This window comes from Mustelus asterias, chromosome 9, assembly GCF_964213995.1.
Source record: "Mustelus asterias chromosome 9, sMusAst1.hap1.1, whole genome shotgun sequence".
Lineage (NCBI taxonomy): Eukaryota > Metazoa > Chordata > Chondrichthyes > Carcharhiniformes > Triakidae > Mustelus > Mustelus asterias.
The window spans coordinates 41,596,470-41,616,286 of NC_135809.1; the positions used below are offsets into that span (position 1 = coordinate 41,596,470).

At 41.1% G+C, this 19,817-nt stretch overlaps 2 protein-coding genes across 3 annotated transcripts in view; one reads left to right on the top strand and one right to left on the bottom strand.

The window, feature by feature from the left end:
* wnt5b (wingless-type MMTV integration site family, member 5b) overlaps nt 1-19,817 on the bottom strand; it is a 127,208-nt gene that overhangs the window by 90,676 nt on the left and 16,715 nt on the right. The window lies entirely within an intron of this gene.
* LOC144498641 (F-box/LRR-repeat protein 14) overlaps nt 1-19,817 on the top strand; it is a 55,155-nt gene that overhangs the window by 16,049 nt on the left and 19,289 nt on the right. The window contains exon 2 of one of the 2 annotated variants that reach the window (XM_078220069.1): nt 10,375-10,840. The exons of the other annotated variant lie outside the window; for it this stretch is intronic. Coding sequence (XP_078076195.1) covers nt 10,375-10,473 — 99 coding nt within the window. The 3' untranslated portion in view covers nt 10,474-10,840. Of the gene's footprint in view, nt 1-10,374; nt 10,841-19,817 lie in introns of those variants that run through there. 2 annotated transcript variants of the gene reach the window in all.

A 19,817-nucleotide genomic window follows, 5' to 3' on the forward strand; every position in this document is an offset into this window, starting at 1 on the left:
TTTGCCCTAAGTGCTCTGCCAATGCTGTCATTAACTCCAATGTCAGGAAATGTGTTTGTGACTCTGGTTCACCCGCATCTCCTGTTTTCCCATGGAGAAACACAGGGCTACCATTTTCTGCTTTCTCTTTTATTGTTTTGTGATTAGTATATGAACTGAACTCCAGTGGAAGTTGTGTTGCAACTACATGTATATAGTACTATTGATTGGGTACTGGGTACCCAGTATTATCAGGCACAATGTCTACAACATGCTGAAGTTCTCAGAATGCCCCAGTGCAAGCAGTTTGCATGTAGTGGACTGGGAAAGTTGTCTCCTTTAAGCTGTGCATCATCCCAAGGTTTTTGTGCATGATTGACGTTAACACACCTGTGCATCTAAAGTGGCCACACAATAAAGCAAATTACTCCAAATAAAAACTAAGAACACTGACTAGGAGCTGGTGCACAAATTGTTGTTTCTCTTCCTGCACCGAGTGATACATAAGGTACACTTTCATCTACTCACATAGTGAAGCTTTTCCTGGAACAGATCACCAGCCTGTTGCCAGAAGCTTATGATTTGAAGAGTGCCACTCTGCATCAAGCATGGCTGATGAGGAGTGTCTCCTTCTCTGACCACCTGCCACTGGCATTTGTTGGAATGATTTTGCAGGGTGATATTCAACCTGTTTGGCCACATTATGAATGCACCTTCCTTGGCCGTCAAGTCCTGGAGTGGGACTTCTGGCTCAGAGGCAGGGATACTACCCACGGTATCACAAGACCTCCCAGTGCATAAATTGTGCCCAAGACAAATTCAAAACTCAAAGACTGCATGGATGTAAAGGAATGTCTGCAGAAAATAACAGGAAGACTGAGTACAATTCTAGATGCACAACAGTAATTTGGAATGGGCACGAAAATGAAGGCCCAGTGTTAATAATACTTCTTTCCTTCCAAGCGGTCTCCAATCTTTCCATTAGGTTTACCCAGCCCAGCTGTTCAGTTTATGCATGTTGGTCTCAAAGACAGCTGCTGCCAACACCCTTCCTTTGCAAACCACCATCACACCATTTCCCCACTTCTTCTGCCCAACATCCGCAGAGGAAGTGCAGGAAGTACCTCTTCTGCCCTGTAGTATCAGTACACACAATGATTGCAGTTTGTAACATTTATTATTAAACGTTTCAGTAAAGATCCTGACAACATCCCAGCTGTAGTACTTATGCTCGAGAACTTGCTGTACCCCTAGCCAAGCTGTTCCAGTACAGCTACAATTATGGCATCTACCTGACAATGTGGAAAATTACTTGGGTATGTCCTGCCCATGAAATGCACAAGAAATCCAACCCAGTCATTTGCCAACCTATTCTCAGTCTTCAGCAAAGTAATGGAAGGGGTTGTCAACAATGCAATCAAGCAGCACTTAGCCAAAAACTGTTTACTGACACTCAGTTTGAGTTCACACTTGTTTTCAGATTTCGTTATAGCCTTGATTCAAACATGGGTTAGAATTGAATTCCAGAGGTGAGATGAGAGTGACTGCCCTGGACATTAAGTCAGCATTTGATCGAATGTGACATCAAGGGGGAGGGGGGGTACGAAGGAGAGAAGTAGGGGGACTCTCCACTGGTTGTGAACATGCCTAGCACAAAGGAAAATGGTTGTGGTTGTTGGAATTCAATCATCTCACCCCCCAGGACATCACTGCAGGAGTTCCTCAGGGGTAGAGTCCTAGCCCAAACTATCTTCAGCAGATTCATCAATGACCTCTCCATTTTGAGGTCAAAGTGGGGATAATTCCGAATGATTGCACATTGTTCGGAACTATTTGAGACTCCTAACAAAATGAAGCAGTCTATGCCCACATGCAAAATGACCAGGAAACATTCAGGCTTTGGTTAATAAGTGGTAAGTAACATGTGCGCCACACAAGTGCCAGTCAATGACCACCTCCAACAAGAGATAATCTAATCATCTTTTAACATTTAATGGAATTACCATTGCTAATTCCCTCACTATCAGCATCCTGTGGTTATCATTGAGCTGAAACTGAACTAGCTACATAAATACTGTGGCTACAGCAGGTCAGAATTCTGCAGAGAGTAACTCACCTCCTACAGCGTCCCCCCCCCCCCAAACACCTGTCTATCACCTAATCGGCTCAAGGTGATGGAATACTCTCCACTTGCCTGGATGAGTGCAGCTCCAGCAGCACTCAAGAAACTCCATACCATCCAGGATTAAGCAGCCCGCTTGATTGACACCCCATCTACCAATTTAAACCATTAGCTTCTCTACACAGTGGCATCACTGTGTTCCATCTACAAGATGCACTGTGACAACTCACCTAGATTCCTCTGAAAGCACCTTCCAAACCCATGACCTCTATCTCCTAGAAAGGCAAGAGCAGCAGATATACCACTACTTGCAAGTTCCCCTCCAATTCACATTCCATCCTGACTTGGAACAATATCGTCATTCCTTCATTGCTACTGAGCCAAAATCCTGGAACTCCCTTCCTAACATCACTGTGGATGTACTTGTAACACATGGACTGCAGCTGTTCAAGAAGGCAGCTTACCACCACCTTCCCAAGGGAAATTTGGGATGGGCAATTTATGCTGGCCTGACCAGCAACACCCACATCACATGAACGTATAAAGAAAACCATTGCTGAATGCCCCACCTTCAAAATCCTGGCGGTTTAACACCGACCAGAAACTTAACTTCACTCATCATACAAAACAATGGCTACAAGAACAGATCAAAGTCTGGAAATTCTGTGGTAAGTAATTACTTCCTAACTTTCTAAAGTGTGTCCACTATTTACAAGGCACAAATCGGGAGTGTGATAGAATATCTCCACTTGCCTGGATGAGTATAGCTCCAACAACACTCAGAAATCTTGCAACCTTCCAGGACAAAAGTACCTCCCTCCACCATTGGCTCAGAGTGTACCACATATAAGATGCACGACAGCAACTCCCTCTCGGCTCCTTCACCAACACTTTCTAAGCTTCTACCAGAAAGACAAAGGCAGCCAACACATGGGAACACCAATTCTGCTGCCTCACAGCGCCAGGGACCCAGGTTCAATTCCGGCCTCGGGTCACTGTCTGTGTGGAGTTTGCACATTCTCCCCATGTCTGCATGAGTTTCCTCCAGGTGCTCCAGTTCCCTCCCATAGTCCAAAGATGTGTGGGTTAGGTTGATTGGTCATGCTAAATTGACCCTTGTGTCAGGAGAATTAGCAGGGTAAATATGTGGGGTTATAGGGATAGGGCCTGGGTGGGATTGTGGTCGGTGTAGACTTGATGGGCTGAATGGCCTCTTTCTGCACAGTAGGGATTCTATGAAGTTGCACGTCACGCTGATTTGAAAATATATCGCTGTCACTGGGTCAAAATCCTTGAACAACATTCTTACCAGCACCTAAATCACATTGGCTTGAGTGGTTCAGAAAGATGGCTCATCATCACCTTCTCAAAGACAATTAATGATGGGTTTTGCCAGAGATGCTCACAGACCACTGAAGAATAAAAGGACACTTGATACTGAACATCTAAAAATCTCTGTGATGACAGGCTTCAGCTAGAGCAGTAACAATGGAAATGGAGAATTTTGATTATAGTGGGGAAGGTTAACAAGAAATTAGATAAATTTCAGAATCTGGGGGCTTCACAAAAAGAAAGAAGACAATAAAAAGGTGCGGGTGAAAGGCAGGGTAATCAAACCAAACAGATAGCTCCTGTATTGTAAATGTCTGTAGTTCAAAGCATTCAGAGTAGTGAAATATATTTTTTCTGTGTAGCCATCTTGATTCTGCACGACAGCTGGTAATCATAAAACGACTTGTGGATCAAAGGGAACAGTTAGTGTTCATCTTGTGATTCATATCGATACAAGGATACAATTCCATAGCAAAGCATCTTCCTCCTTAGAAGAAAACTAAACCTTTACATCAAAAATAAATGATTAGGTCTGAACAGTCCCATAGTTCCAATGGGAACAGTTCAAACAACTACAAAGTCACTGATAAATAACATCACTTATGCGGTTTTCTCATTACTCTTTTTTTGTTTTGCAGGGCTTATTCTTCTTGGTGTTGGGGGCTATTTCTATCTAGGATTGCTGTTTGGCTGGCTTTAATTCTGGTTCACTGTTCTGCTGATAATTGACTTTGGTTTTGTGACTGTGGATTGCCTTGATGGCATCATTTGGGTTACAGGTTATGTAGAATTATAGAATCCCTACAATGCAGAAGGAGACCATTCAGCCCATCAAGTCTGCACTGACCATAATCCCACCCAGGCCCTATTTCCATAACCCCTCATATTTACCCCACGGATCCCCCTGACACTAGGTTCAATTTAGCACGACCAATCAACCTAACCCGCACATCTTTGAACTGTGGGAAGAAATCGGAGCACCCAGAGGAAATCCACGCAGACACGGGGAGAATGTGCAAACTCCACACAGACAGTTACCCGAGGCCAGAATTGAACCTGGGCCCCTGGCGCTGTGAGACAGCAGTGCTAACCACTGTGCCATCATGCCGCCCCAAGTTTCAATGCTCTCTAAAAATGATGGGTCTGCTGTTCTTTGCAGATATGTTAAGTTGCTCACGTAACATTTGATTTTTTTGGTTTCTATTTCCAAGGACAAGATTTATTTGCTGTTGCATTTTCACTAACATCCATTCCTTTTCCCGACTGGATACATTCTGACAATTTCTCATTTTCTAGGTTTATCATGTTCTTACATACCATTATTTAGAGTTGGACTTGTTTTCAATGAAAGCTGCTCTTTTGCATTCTTTGTTAATTTTAATATCATTAATTTTAGTAGTTAGCTAAGAGTATGTCTTGGTTTGCCTGCCAAACTTTCTTTCAACTGGGGAGTTCTCTATACCTCACCCACTGTAATAAGATGATAAGGGTTGTGCAGTTTGCTGCCTTGCCTTTACCTGTTGAAACTTTAGCAAACTGGTGACATGACTGAACTCATATTGTCATGCCAACTCTTGGAATTCCTCAGAGTTGAGTGGTACCCACTATCTGATATAACTTCATTTGGAATACAAGGCAGGAAGACAAGCTTTCATCTTGGCTAAGGCATCTGACATTTAAAAATAAAATCATTTGGTTAATTAAAAAGAAATTAGGTGATTAGAAGATGAAGATAATTCCTTCCTCATGCTTCAAACCGATCATGAATCTTTTCTGGTATTTAATGACTAATACAATAGTGTATTTTGCTGCTTGGCTTGATTCTGTTTGCAGATATCAGACCTAGACGTGTATATTGCAATGTTCTTGCTCAATTAATTATCCTCTCTGGTTTTCTAAAACTTTGGGTTCCTTTGCGATTTGATTGAATGCTGCAGCCTTTCTTCTCTCACATTCTTGCATGTTAACAAATCAATTCCCCTGAATATCAGTCTGTGTTGTTCATTCAGGTCATCTCTAATGTTGACATTTTTTCTCATGCGCCATATGGGTGAACCAGGCCATCCTTTCTTGTTTGTTATTTTCAACAATTTCAGGTCTTCATCTGCTCCAGCAAGCTGGGGAATGATGTTTACTCTGTCCACAGATGGCAGGAAGCATTATATTAATCTTTTTAACTTCTGCTTCTGATCTTGTGCCAATTAGCAGAACTTTCTTCATTTTGGCCTTTTCATACATGATGTAGGTGTGGTCTGCTCAACTTTTCAGTGAAGAATAGCCTCTCTCTTTTAGGAAGCTGACAATTCATGGGTTGAGTTCCAAAAGATGCACCCAGATTGCACCAGGATTGCACTAGACATAGGCAGTGACCATCTACCCAGGACTAGGAAATGCTGGTACAGTTCATGTGGTTTCCAAAGCTAACTAACTTTGATCCTAGTCAAAGTCTAATCTAAACTGCTCTCTGGTTGGTTTCAGAACATGCTGCTCTAAGAAACTTTCTCAAAAGCATGCTATGAACCAGGCTACTGCTGCCAATCTGAGTTTATATGTAAATTAAAATCACCCATGATTATTGCCATGCCTTTATCACAAGCACCCAATATTTCCTCTTGTATATTTTGTCCTACCTTGTGATTACTGTTAGGGAGCCTGTAGAGCACTACCACTAGAGACTTCTTTCCCCTACTATTCCTCATCCCCACCCAACCAATTCTCCATCCTGATTTCCAAGCCTTTGTTTGGAACCTATTGTTCCAAACCTTTTCCAATAATATGCTAGGTTACTTCCTAATCCTAGGCTTTGCTGGGAAGGACATAGTTTGAAGATTCAGTAGTCAGAATATGGCTGTATTCAAGGTGCTTAGTATTTAAAGTGATCTGATTGGCAAATCATCATCAAAAATCATAAAGCAGTATTAATGGTGTGGTAATCACATGCGCATGAATTACAATGTTTATCAATTTAGCTGAAAAGCACATTGGCAATAAGGTGTGTTTTTATGACACCAAATGTTCCTCATTTTTAATTGCATCTGCGTTGTAACCATTCTGGTAATATCCAAGTCTATTATGTTCGCTTCTGACACGAGGTAATATTCACTATTGCATGCAAGTTGGTAATAAACAAATGATTCTGGGGCTGATAAGGTGTGCTATTTACTGTGCAGTCATCTTGATTTTATGCTGCAGCTATCATAAAACAGCTTCTTGGTCATAGAATCATAGACATTTACAGCATGGAAACAGGCCTTTCAGCCCAACTTGTCCATGCCGCCCAGTTTTTATCATGAAGCTAGTCGCAATTACCCACGTTTGGCCCATATCCCTCTATGCCAGTCTTATCCATATAACTGTCTAAATGCTTTTTAAAAGACAAAATTGTCTCTAATACTACCTCTGGCAGCTCGTTCCAGACACTCACCACCCTCTGAGTGAAAAAATTGCCCCTCTGGACACTCTCACCTTAAACCTATGCCCTCTAGTTTTAGACTCCCCTACCTTTGGGAAAAGATGTTGAGTATCTACCTTGTCTATGCCCCTCATTATTTTATAGACCTGTATAAGATCACCCCTAAGTCTCCTACACTCCAGGGAAAAAAGTCTTAGTCTATCCAGCCTTTCTTATAACTCAAACCATCAAGTCCCGTTAGCATACTAGTAAATCTTTTCTGCACTCTTTCTAGTTTAATAATATCCTTTCTAGAATAGGGTGACCAGAACTGTGCACAGTATTCCAAGTGTGGCCTTACCAATGTCTTGTATAACTTCAATAAGACATCCCAACTCCTGTATTTAATGTTCTGACCAATGAAACCAAACATGCTGAATGCCTTCTTCACCACCCTGTCCACCTGTGACTCCACTTTCAAAGAGCTATGAACCTGTACCCCTAGATCTCTTTGTTCTATAACTCTCCCCAACACCCTACCATTAACCGAGTAAGTCCTGCCCTGGTTCGATCAACCAAAATGCCTCACTTCGTATTTATTTAAATTAAACTCCATCTGCCATTCATCTGCCCACTGGACCAATTGATCAAGATCCCATTGCAATCCTAGATAACCTTCTTCATTGTCCATTATGCCACCAATCTTGGTGTCATCTGCAAACTTACTAACCATGCCTCCTAAATTCCCACCCAAGTCATGAATATAAATGACAAATAACAGTGGGTCCAGTACTGATCCCTGAGGCACACCACTGGTCACAGGCCTCAAGTTTGAAAAACAACCCTCCTCCTTTTTGACCAGGGCCTCAATATCCCAAGTCATCCAGGGTTCCCTACTTCTATCAGCCTTGCCCTTCACTCTAAAAGGAATGTGCTTATTCTGAACCCTGGTTAACACAATTTTGAAAGCCTCCCACTTACCAGACATCCCTTTGCCTGCCAACAACCTCCCCCAGTCAACTTTTGAAAGTACCTGCCTGATACCATCAAAATTGGCCTTGCCCCAATTTAGAATTGTAACTTTTGGGCCAGACCTATCATTCTCCATAGCTATCTTAATACTAATGGAATTATGGTCACTGATCCCAAAGTGATTCCTCACTAACACTTTTGTCACCTGCCCTTCCTTATTTCCCAAGAGGAGGTCAAGTTTTGCCCCTCTCTAGTCAGACCATCCATATACTGAATGAGAAATTCCTTCTGAATACACTCAACAAATTTCACTCCATCCAAGCTCCTAATGCTATGGCTTTCCCAGTCAATGTTGGGAAAGTTAAAGTCCCCTACTGTTACCACCCTATTTTCCTTGGCATTATCAATAATCTCCTTACATATTTGCGCCTCAATTTCCCACGAACTATTTGGGGGCTTAAAGTACAATCCTATCAAAGTGATCTCTCCTTTTTTATTTCTCAGTTCTACCCATATAGACTCAGTGGGCAAACCCTCAGAAATATCCCCTGTCAGTACTGCCGTGATGTTCTCCTTAAACAAAATGGCAACTCCCCCTCCTCCCTTACCTCATGTTCTATCTTTCCTATAGCATCTGTACCCTGGAACATTGAGTTGTCAATTCTGTCCCTCCCTTAGCCATGTTTCAGTAATAGTCATAATATCCCAGTTCCATGTACCCATCCATGCCCTGAGTTCATCTGCCTTGCCCACCTCTTGCATTGAAATAAATGCAGTTTAATCTACACTTGCTCTCTGCCCTGCTCTTGCCTGACCTGTCTAGTACTAGGATTACTGACATTGCCTTTACTATTTAACGTGCTCTCTTTAACTTTCATGCTGTCCTCAACCTTCTCTTCTGTCTCCCTACTGCTTTGGGTCCCACCCCCGTGCCAAACTTGTTTAAACCCTCCCGAGTAGCTCTAGCAAATCTCCCGTCAGGATATTAGTCCCCCTACAGTTCAGGTGTAACCCATCCCTCTTGAACAGGTCACCCCTGCTCCAGAAGAGATCCCAACGATCCACAAATCTAAATCCCTGCCCCCTGCACCAGCTCTCAAGTCACACATTCATCTGCCTAATCTTCCTATTCTCGCTCGCATGTGATACCGGCAGTAGTTCAGAAATTACTACCCTCAAGGTCCTGCTCTTTAGCCTTCTGCCTAACTCTCTATATTCACACTTCAGGACCTCATCCTTTTTCCTACCTAGGTCATTGGTACCAAAAGGGAACAATTTTCATAATTCACTATGATACAGAAAGAAGGTGAAACAACATCAGATCTGGGTACAATGGTGCACATAAGAATTGTTTTTTCTCAGAGGGTTGTGAGTCTTTGGAACTCTTCCTCAAAAGACAGTGGAAGCAGAATCTTTGAATATTTTTAAGACAGAACTAGATAAGTTCTTGATAAGCAAGGCGGTGAAAGGTTACCAGGGGTAGGTAGGAATGTGGAGTTCAGGTTAAAATCAGATCAGTCATGATCTTATTGAATAGTTTAGCAGGCTCAAGGGCTGAGTGGCCTACTGCTGCTCCTAATTCATGTTTGTATTTGGCCAAGATACACAAGATCACTATTTTGTTCAGAAATTGGGTAAAAGACTATGCTTGTGAAAAAATTATTGAAATCTACCATTTGAAAAATACATTTTCTCAAAGCTTATTTTTAAAATGATAAATATTCAAATAAAAATTGTATCACTTAATGTGACTGAAGGTATAAGCTTTCAACAAAAACCATACTGAAAGTATACCATAATTGAAAGACGGATGGACAGAACAAAGAAATGAAAATTATATTTTGCATCTGAGGAGAGAAAGACAGATTTAAGAACAAAACAAGACAAGGAACTGATTGTACACTACCATTAACTGACTGTGCTTCTGTCAGGGAGCCTTGTCCACTTTGGAAATTCAGATGTGTATTGCATATGAGTTAACACTATAACATCTTTTAATTTTTAGGATATTAATTTGTTTCTAGCCCAGCCCAAATAGGATGAATTTCTGCTCTCTGACATTAACTGGCTGATCCTGTTTTCACAGATTTTATTACCCATCCTTGACAGGTATTCAAATTCACCCCAAATAAATTAACCACATTTCTTAGCACTTTAATGGTGACTCGGTGTCAAAGAACATTCGAAGTTTTTTTTTGCCCTCTGGGGCAAGGGTTAAATCTAACCCAGACAGATGAAATGAAGCTTTCTATTTTCTGCTGAAGGACTGGGTGTCATAGTCTGTTCAAAGACTGCTGTTTCACCTTTGGGGTACAAGTTCAAACCTAGCCCAAAAAGATTGAGTTAATTCTCTGCTATTTGATTAGTGAATGAGTGCCACAGTGTGTTAGATCACTTTTCATTCCTCGCTGGGACATAAATTCTGATTCAATCCAGGCAGCGAAAGTCATCTCTCCCCAAAAAGACAGAAAATAAGGAATGCAATTATTGGTACATGATTTTTTTTTGCATCATGAAGTTTTAAAAAAGCAATGGTAATGTGTAAACCGTAATGTTTTCTTGTTCTTTCCTCAACCAGTTAAGTGCAGTATTGTACACAAGTCTACAAAGGACCTGGAAAGTAAGTGGGACGCTGCAAACAAGACTTCTCTTAAGTAGGATATCATGTATTATATAAACTCAAGATAGCCAGAGCAGTGAAATGCATCCACAATGAACACCTCTGGGATTGACCAGCTGATCATTATTGAAGGAATATCAAAATGCAAGTAAACATCCAAATTCTTATAATGATTTTGTGACTGAGTCTAAGCATTCTGAAAAACAAATCTGGAACTTAGCTGGTACGTTTCTCAAAAATCTGCTCGGTAATATTAATGTCCATGTTGGAAGCCAAATATTTTTCAAAAGAGTCAGCACAGACACAATGGGCCAAATGGCTCCTTCAATGCTGTAAGTCTCTGTGATTCTATGATTTACTCCATCAAAACCTTTAAAAATGTTGAGCACTTCTATCAGATCTCCCCTTAACTCTCTCTGCTCTGAGGAGAATCATCATTGGCTGGCCCTCGATTATATCTACTCAGGGTTGTATGTTTCTGCCATGGGTCTTCATGTGCCTGAACAGGTGGATACTTGACCCGCAGATCTTTGGGCACATGTGGCAGGTTGTCCCCTTCTTTGAACTGGGGTGTAACACTTACAATTCTCCATTTCTCTGGAAGATTGTGGCCTTTATAATTTCTAACATTACTTTCATCAGCAAGCTAGAATGCATCTGATCCAGACCAGGTGACATTTTCATTTTGAATATTGCCAACCTTTTAAATCAGAAAGACTCCTACATAGCATGTTTATAACCGATGGATGTTTCAGAGTGCTTTCCAGCCAATAAAGTACTTTTAAAGTGTAGTCACTGTTGTAATGTAGGCAATGCAGCAGCCAATTTGTGCACAGCAAGCTCCCATAAACAGCAATGTGGTAATGACCAGATCATCTATTTTTGTGATGTTGTTTGGGATGAATATTGGCTAGGATAACAAGATAAATCCCCTGCTCTTCTTTGAAATAGTATCATGGCAATTTTTATATCCACCTGAATAGGCAGGTGAGCCTCGGTTTAACATCTCATCCGAAAGTTGGCACCTCCTAATAGTGCAGCACTCCCTCAGTGCTGCATTGGACTGTCATCCTTGATTTCTGTGCTGAAGCCCTGAAATTGAATTGAACCTGGAACCTTGTGACTCAAAGACAAGAGTGCTACCAGCTAAGCTGCAACTGGCACTCAAGTAATTCCTTTGTCAATTTTGACCTTTGCAATTTTTCTACTACCTTTGCAATTCTTTAGTGAGGTTAGATGCATAGTATTCATTTAGTACTTCAGCCATGTTCTCTACCTCCACAACAGCATCTCCTTTTATCTCCCTAATTGGCTCCACCCTTCTTGTGATTACCCTTTTACATGATTTATTTTATGATCATTAAAATACTTCTGTCCAATTTAGTCCTCAAAGTTTGCAGCTATACTGGTAGATGGCTTTAGGTTTTCTATTGTAGTATCTGTAACATTAAATACTTCAAAATAGAGTTCAAATAATTAGCCAGGGTTAGAAATCTTGTTTGGCAGTCAGAATAGAATGTTTTATGGAACAAAAAACTCCCAATCTTGCTCCATACTGAGATAAATAATGAGAGGTAATTTGAATGAACACCTTAAAATATTTTCTTAAAAAGATATATACACTCAATTTGAAGACTTTGGTCTTTAAACTGCTTAGCATGTTCAATTTATTGTGACATCCACCTTCCTATAGCACAACTCAATACAGCTACAAAAGCATTCATAAATGGCTCTCCAAAATAACCATTGTTCTTAAATGTTCTTCTTATCCTGCTGTGCAACACCTCTGTCTAATACATTATATTTTCTTGGTAATACATAGTTGAAAGTACAGTTGCTGCTGAAAAAATGTGAAAAAGTATTTCTCAGTCATAAAAATGATTAGAGCTATGGTTTGTTACCTTTATTATATCATAAAAATTATGTATACATTTACAATGTGGCTGTGATGAGAATATTTCCATCCGAACTCTGCCCTAATCAAGTATTTGAGATGAACGTGTGATTTGCATATTGCCAGCAGATCAACACAAAGCATATTCGCTTATTATTATGGTAGTACAAGTCTTGCTGCACACGCACATTTTATAGCTATGAGGATAAAAGGTTACTGACCTAAATTCACAATGTGCAATGTATTTTAAGCAGACTAGATTAAGACACAGCAAAGCCCAAGATGGCAGCAGTGTAAGTTCTTCACTGCACTGTGGCTAGGTTTAGCACACGTACTAAATTTCTGGTCTTCAACAGTATTGTGATAAACAAATTCAAAGAGGATTGCAGACTCTTGTAAGGAAAAAAGAATGAATTGGCAGGGTCAGTCACCATACCAAACACAAAAAGCAAAACACTACCAACATACAACTGCACTGTGCAGCTAATGTTAGCCTTGATCAGTGGTAGCACTCTCGTCTCAGAGTCCAAAGGTTGTGTGTCCAAGCCTCACTCCACAGAGTGGAGTATATAATCTAGGCTCAACTAAGGATGATACTATAGTGACACAGGCTGTACTATTGAAGGTGCCATATTTCAAATAAGTTAAGTCCAGGTCTCTGGCTGTAAAATATTATTTGGCACTATTCAAGAAAGAGCAGGTGTCCTATTCAATATTCAACACTCAGTTCAACCTTGAATTACCAACAGATACATCATACACTAAGGAGAATCACATAGGAACCATAAAAATATTAAGAGAAGATGGTCTTTATGGGAACTTGCTGAATGATTCTTGCAACCAGTAACATGTTCAGCACTGCTGCCTACTTCATGCTCTTGCTGTTCCTCTTGTGGTCATTTCCTAATTCACCTCTAAGCCTAGCTACATAATGAAACCCCTTCGCAGAGCAAAGCTGTATAATACAAAGCATGAGGAATCCTTGAAACCTTTATGGGACGATATTGCAGGATAATTCCAGACCTTGCCAAACAGCTGAAGGACTAATTCAATATGATGCCAATGGTGTGCTCGGGAAGTACTCTGATGAATTCATGCATTCTACCTGTGATCGGCCGATGTACTGAAATACCACGTGTCATAAGGTATGGCTGCACAGAATTGCATCAATCTCCCAGGATTTTCCCTGAGAATTGCTTTTGTGAGTCAAATATTAGTGACTAGCTGGTTACCTTAACATAAAAGGTATGGAGACCTCTGTTTTGGTAGAAAGCATTAACTTGTAGAATCCTGTGCTGATGGTCACAAATGAGCTCAACGAATGAGTGGATTCCATTATTTTTCATGCAGACACTGGTATTGTGAAATAGAACACATAGGGCCACACAAGTGTAACCTAAATCCCTTTGGGAGTCTTGCTGTTCAATAAATATTAAATAGCCCCCTCATGCTGCTGTCAACTGACCAAGGAATGAAAGTAAGATTGCTTTCTCAAGCAACCTGGACATCGGTCGTTTACACATCCATCCACGGCTAATTGGAAGCTGACAAGAACAAAGAACAAAGAACAATACAGCACAGGAACAGGCCCTTCGGCCCTCCAAGCCCGCGCCGCTCCCCGGTCCAGGATTGAATCCTGAATCCAGGATCCCCGCCCAATTTTCCAGCCTATCTACATACTAATATCCTATCCCCGAGATGTCCCTCACAGCTATGATGCTTTGTTCATCACAACCTAATAACTCACCCCTACCCCCCCATTCCAGACCATGTGATCTCCAGGGAGAGGCGAAAACCCAGAGTGAAAACCCCAGGGCCAATATGGGGAAAAAAAAATCTGGGAAATTCCTCTCCGACCCCCTGAGGCGATCGAAACGAGTCCAGGAGATCACACTGGCCCTGATCGGAAAATGCTTCCCAACCCTATTCATTTCCACTTCCACGAACACCATATGTATTCCCTGCCCCTGAGACAGGTTCCCAACTATCCGCAGTCTCGCTCTGTACTGGCACCAGCAAGATGATCATAGAATGAAGCCTTGAAACGAGAAACAAAGAACAATTAGCCCGCGCCGCTCCCTGGTCCAAACTAGACCACTCTTTTGTATCCCTCCATTCCCACTCCGTTCATATAGCTGTCTAGATAAGTCTTAAACGTTCCCAGTGTGTCCGCCTCCACCACCTTGCCCGGCAACCCATTCCAGGCCCCCACGACCCCCCTTGACGATCTCAAAGCATAAGAATTAAGGGCAGTTATGGCATTGATAAACAAACTGTGCTGAATCTTTGGAGGAATTTGGCTGCAGGTCTAATTAGAACATAAGCTATAACTCTACCACAGCATTCCTTGTAAACTCAAGATTCTGCAAGCCCTGCTCCTCTGATAAAGATATGTGCAAATTTGTCTCTAGGTTCCAAGGTACAAGCAGAATCAGCAGAGTGTCATCTCTTCCTCTAAAAAGCATAGATGTTCCCATAAGAAACTCATCGAAGCTGCTGGAGAAAAAGGGCAACAGCACAACAAAAAGGCTTCTGAAAACCAAAATTACATCAGAAAACTAAACAATAAATAAAAAAACAATTGCAAAGTGGCCTTACAATTTACTACGCTTTTTAAACTTAACTTTAAACGGTTCAATACCTAAAAATCCTGGGACCCAATTTATATAGGCGAATAATAGAAATAATGTCACATCAGTGAAAATGGAGGAAGATAATGTGCTTAGACCTAACTTACATTCACTAGCTTCAAACTGGCAGATGCTTCCTGATCCCATTACAGTCAGTCCTACAAAATCAGATGGGACAAAGAAGTTGCAGCAGGTCCAGGGTAATACAGGGTAATACATCCGCTTTTGTAATCAGTGGCACCCACTTCACATCTAAAATTTGTATGTTAACAAACAGACCAAGGTTCAGACTGAGATACAATGGTTTTTTGAAAACTGTAAGTGATATTATTTTTAAAAGTGAGAAACCATGCAATAATGTGCATTTATATAGTGCACTTAACAGAAAAAAATTCCAAGGTGCATCAGAGCAGCATAAAGAAAAGATACAGCAATCAATCTAAAAAACGATGATTGACCAAAAGTTTGAAAGGTGCTAGGTTTCAAGGAGGCACTTTGTGAAGGAGAGGCGGGTAAATAGATGATGATTGGACTTGGAAGTTAGACATTGTCTTGCCTGCAGGCTGGAAATCTTCTGGACGATCATTTGTTGCACCAGCCTGGCACAATTGGAATATAAATCGAGAGTAGCTGGGCTGCATCTTTAGGTTTTAGTATGCTTTCAAGCTGTTTTTATCCTCTTATAAAGCCAGGCAATGAGGCATTTCCAGCATGTTCCCTGGGCGTGTAGGTTTATTTCAGTAATGGGATCTGCCACTGACCCTGAAAGGTACACCTGGCACTAATGCCAAGCTTGAATCCTTACCGATTTCTCTCTAGAGCTTCTCAATTTTGCTCCTACCCAATTAAGTCTGCCCATCTTGATGAATCAAGCAGACCAGAGCGAAAATCTACTCAGCCAAGTGTCTCATAACAGGAAAAATAACTGGTGTTCACAAGAAAACCTGACAGAAGTGACAATTAAACCAAGAAAACACTGACTGGCAAGAATGCAACATAAAAATTTCCATTCAATATTCTTTTGAGACATTTCCACACTTGAGAATGAGCTGCATTCAAACTGACAGTCATTCACTCTGAGACTGTGCACAATTTCACACTCAAATGGGACTAGAAGTTAGAGAGCAGCACTGGATTGAAAAACTTTTGGGAGTTTTAAATTACATCTTCTATGTCATTAGTTGTGAAACTCAATGTGGCTGCATTGTTTGAAACTCGAATTTTATAACCCTAGAATATTTTTTAAATGGTGAGAAACATTGGGGAAGATTTTACCTCATTTAAAAACTACCTATTTGCAGTGTTAAAATCAAGCTGGGAAATGTCACCTGCACATAATGTGCAAAAATTTTATCTGCCATTTGAAATGATTTATTTTGTTTACAGATATTGCATTCTGAGTTTGGAAGAAAACTGATTAAAGTAGTTCAAATTGTGGAGTTATGGTACAGATTAACTTCTACTTCTTATGCAGTCCCTTGGGATTGAGGATGACTTGCTCCCACTCTGGTTTAACAAGTTCTGAGATGGCAGATAAATTCCAAAGTGCGATCTGCAAGCTCCACCACATGCAAGGCAGTTCATACTTGAAGGGTTGGGTAGATGGGTGGTTAAAGGTTTTTGCATTCCCTCTGATGCCTCAACTTTGCCTCTGCATTTTCCAATGAAGTCTTCATATGTTCGATGCAGCCCTGGTTAAGCCTTTCCCATTTTGGTCGCTTACAAACTAGGGACTCCCTTGAGTTGGTGGAGATGTTTGATTTCTCCAGGAATGCTCTGAGGACCTCCCTAAAGTGTTCATTCTCCTCCTGGAAGTCTCTTGCCACTGAGTAAAGCAAGAGTGCAGCAGAGGGAGTTGCTACAGCCAGTTTTGAGCAAGTTTTCCACATACATGATGACATGCATATTGAGAGTAAGTGTCCATGTGCTCATTTGACATTACTACTCTATTCAACCGCTCAAGGAAGCCATAGACATTTGCACTGCAGCACTATCTCATGCTATCTCAATCTGCTGTAATTGTGTGAACCAATCAGTGCCAGATTTAGGCATAAGCTAAACAAGCTACAGCTTAGGGCCTCACAATCCGCAGGGGCCTCACAAAATTTCAGAAGGTTTACAATGAAGGGAACATTTAAGGGCGGATACCAGAAAAGAAAAAGAAAGCACCAGCTTGAAGAGTAACTCAAAAAATTACCAAAGTTTGACAGTTACTTTACTCCAGAAACAGATAAGGATCCACAAACCCAAGGTGATCAGCAAAGTCCAAAACAACCACAGCCTAGTGCCTCTGCTACTGAGACAACAGAGTCTGGAATCTCAGCTGAGGAAAACACTGGAAATGATGCAGATGTGAGCGTTGCAGAGCCGACATCCACAGTTGAAACAACAAAATTCACGAAACTCAATGATGTAGGTCAATGGGGTGTCTTAACCGAGGATGAACTCCTCAGTTATCAGTAAATGCATCCTCGGTAATCAGTAAATGCATTCATTTGAAAATAATTTGTATTTTTCACTTTAAATACCTTGCTATTAAATAATTAAAAGGCATAATTATGTTTTCAATTTTTTTGTGGCGACCCAAGGTCCTGTTTTGGTACGCACCTTTATGAGACCATTTGGTGTAACTTTTTAACAAGGGGCCTCCAAGCTTTATATAGCTTAGGGCCTCACCAAGTCTAAATCCGGCACTGGAACCAATATTCATTGAATTTATGAACTCAGCAACTTGCGCAGTTGAGTTCAGTTTAAACACACCATGTATGCCCAAATAGATGGTGTTGCCATGGGATCCTCGCTAGGTCCAGCTCTTGCAAACATTTTTGTTGGGTTCCACGAGGAAAGCGTCTTCAATGGAATGACACCCAACCTCTTACCCATGCATATTTCGAATATGTTAATCTATAACTGAATTATTATTCACTTATAGAGTTAATCTATAACTCTATAAGTGAATAAGAATTTCCTTACACACCTTAATGGGCTCCATCTGCGCTCAAATTCAACTTTGAATTGGAGCGCTTCCTTTGCTTGAAGTGCTAGTTAAGAAACATGCCGGGGGTTCTCTTCTACGGTCTACCGCAAGCCCACATTCACAGGTCACTAAAAGTGTTGGGATTACTCCCATTCCACGCGCTATAATAGAGACCTAATAGGCAACCTTGTAAATAGGGCCTAAGCCACTTGCTCGCTGTGTAAGCTTGATGCTAAAGCTTTGATAGGCTCATCAAAGCCATCCTTCAAGGTAATGGCTATCCTGATCAGATTATTGCTCACTGGATATCATGCAAACTCGTGAATGAGCCTAAGGCCACCACTTGGGTCCAGAAAAGTGACCAGTCTACCTCGGATTACCCTGAAATGGTAAGGCATCTCAAAAATTTTGAGCAACAGGTGAAGCTGTGATATCACATCACTACTGTGCAGGAGCGACACAAGTGATATTTGCCAGTAACACAATGCTGCCATCAAGCCATAAAGATGTTGTGCTTATCACACAAATGAGTAATATGGCATATGAATTTCAGTGCCAGTGTGATGCCAGGCATGTAGGACATACATCCCAAAGATTGGCAGCTGATTGTTTCAAACAGCATGTCCCAGCTGCTGTTAGCAACAGGCGAGATACTAACTGTACCCAACCAGCCCATGTTGGAAAACCTTAAAGTACAGTGTCCAACATTGGCTGCGATTCCATGATTTGCTAAACTATGCTGAGTGTGCTAAGAATTACCCTGATAATTAACTCAAGATCATCAGTTGGATTCACAGTGTGGTGCACTTACACATGCTAAAAGCTACATATATTGATACACATTGCCCTGTTCATTGCAGACAGAAAGAACATGTACACATATTGCACCCGTTTCCACTAAACAAAATAAACAGGCGAATAGATTCTCTGGTACATTCCCCAAAGGCAATGCCTTGTCCAGAGTCAACCTGCCTGGTTTGAATTTCAACAAAGCATAACAATTAACTGTCAGTCATCGGTTAAGTGGTGCATTCGCCATGGAAATGGCTCTACCAATCAGAGTCCTCTTGCCAATCAATCAACACACTCTTCTCAAGAAGCATACATTATTGTTCCCTTTACATCTGGTATTCTTGAAAATTGTCCTAATGGGTGCAAGATGAAAAGCCATTCTTAATTTGTAAACCAGGAATGTCAAGTTACTTGTTGGTGGGGGTGTCAAAGCTGAGTCCACTGCTGTCCTCATCCTTGTTGTGCACGTTTCCTGAACAACAGTAATCATAATAATCAGCAACAGAAAAGCAAGCCAATTTTCTACTGGGTGGGATTTTCTGGCCCCTCTGTGGCGTGCTTTCTGGTGGCCCAGTTGGCTCACCATGAGGGAGTCGCCTTCAGCATGACAGTAAGATCCCGCCAGCACGGTATTCTATTCCCCAGCGTGCAGTGGAGACTGGGTTGTTGTCTAACTCAGCCTTGAATGTATTCCACTTTTTAATTGACAAGAATGTGCAGGTTTATGAGGAACCGGCGTGAAAGTGAAGTTAAGGCTACAATCAGATCAGCCATAATCTTATTGAGCAGTGCAGCATGCTCGACGGACAGAATAGTCTACTCCTGCTTATGATTTTATATTGATTTTCTCAATTTTCCCATCCATGCAACTGTTTTCTCTTGCAGATGAAGGAGTGTTTATGTTGGCAATTATGTTTAATGAAAGATTCAAATATGTTTTCTTTTTGAGTCAACACTTTGCAACCATTTCATTTCTGAATATTTGATACATGTTTTAAAATAATCACTTATTTTCTATCATTTACCTGGGCAAAAATAACTTTGTGTATTTTAAACTTGAATAGTTTGAAGAATATCAATGATAAGGATTGGAGCAGAAAGATAATTG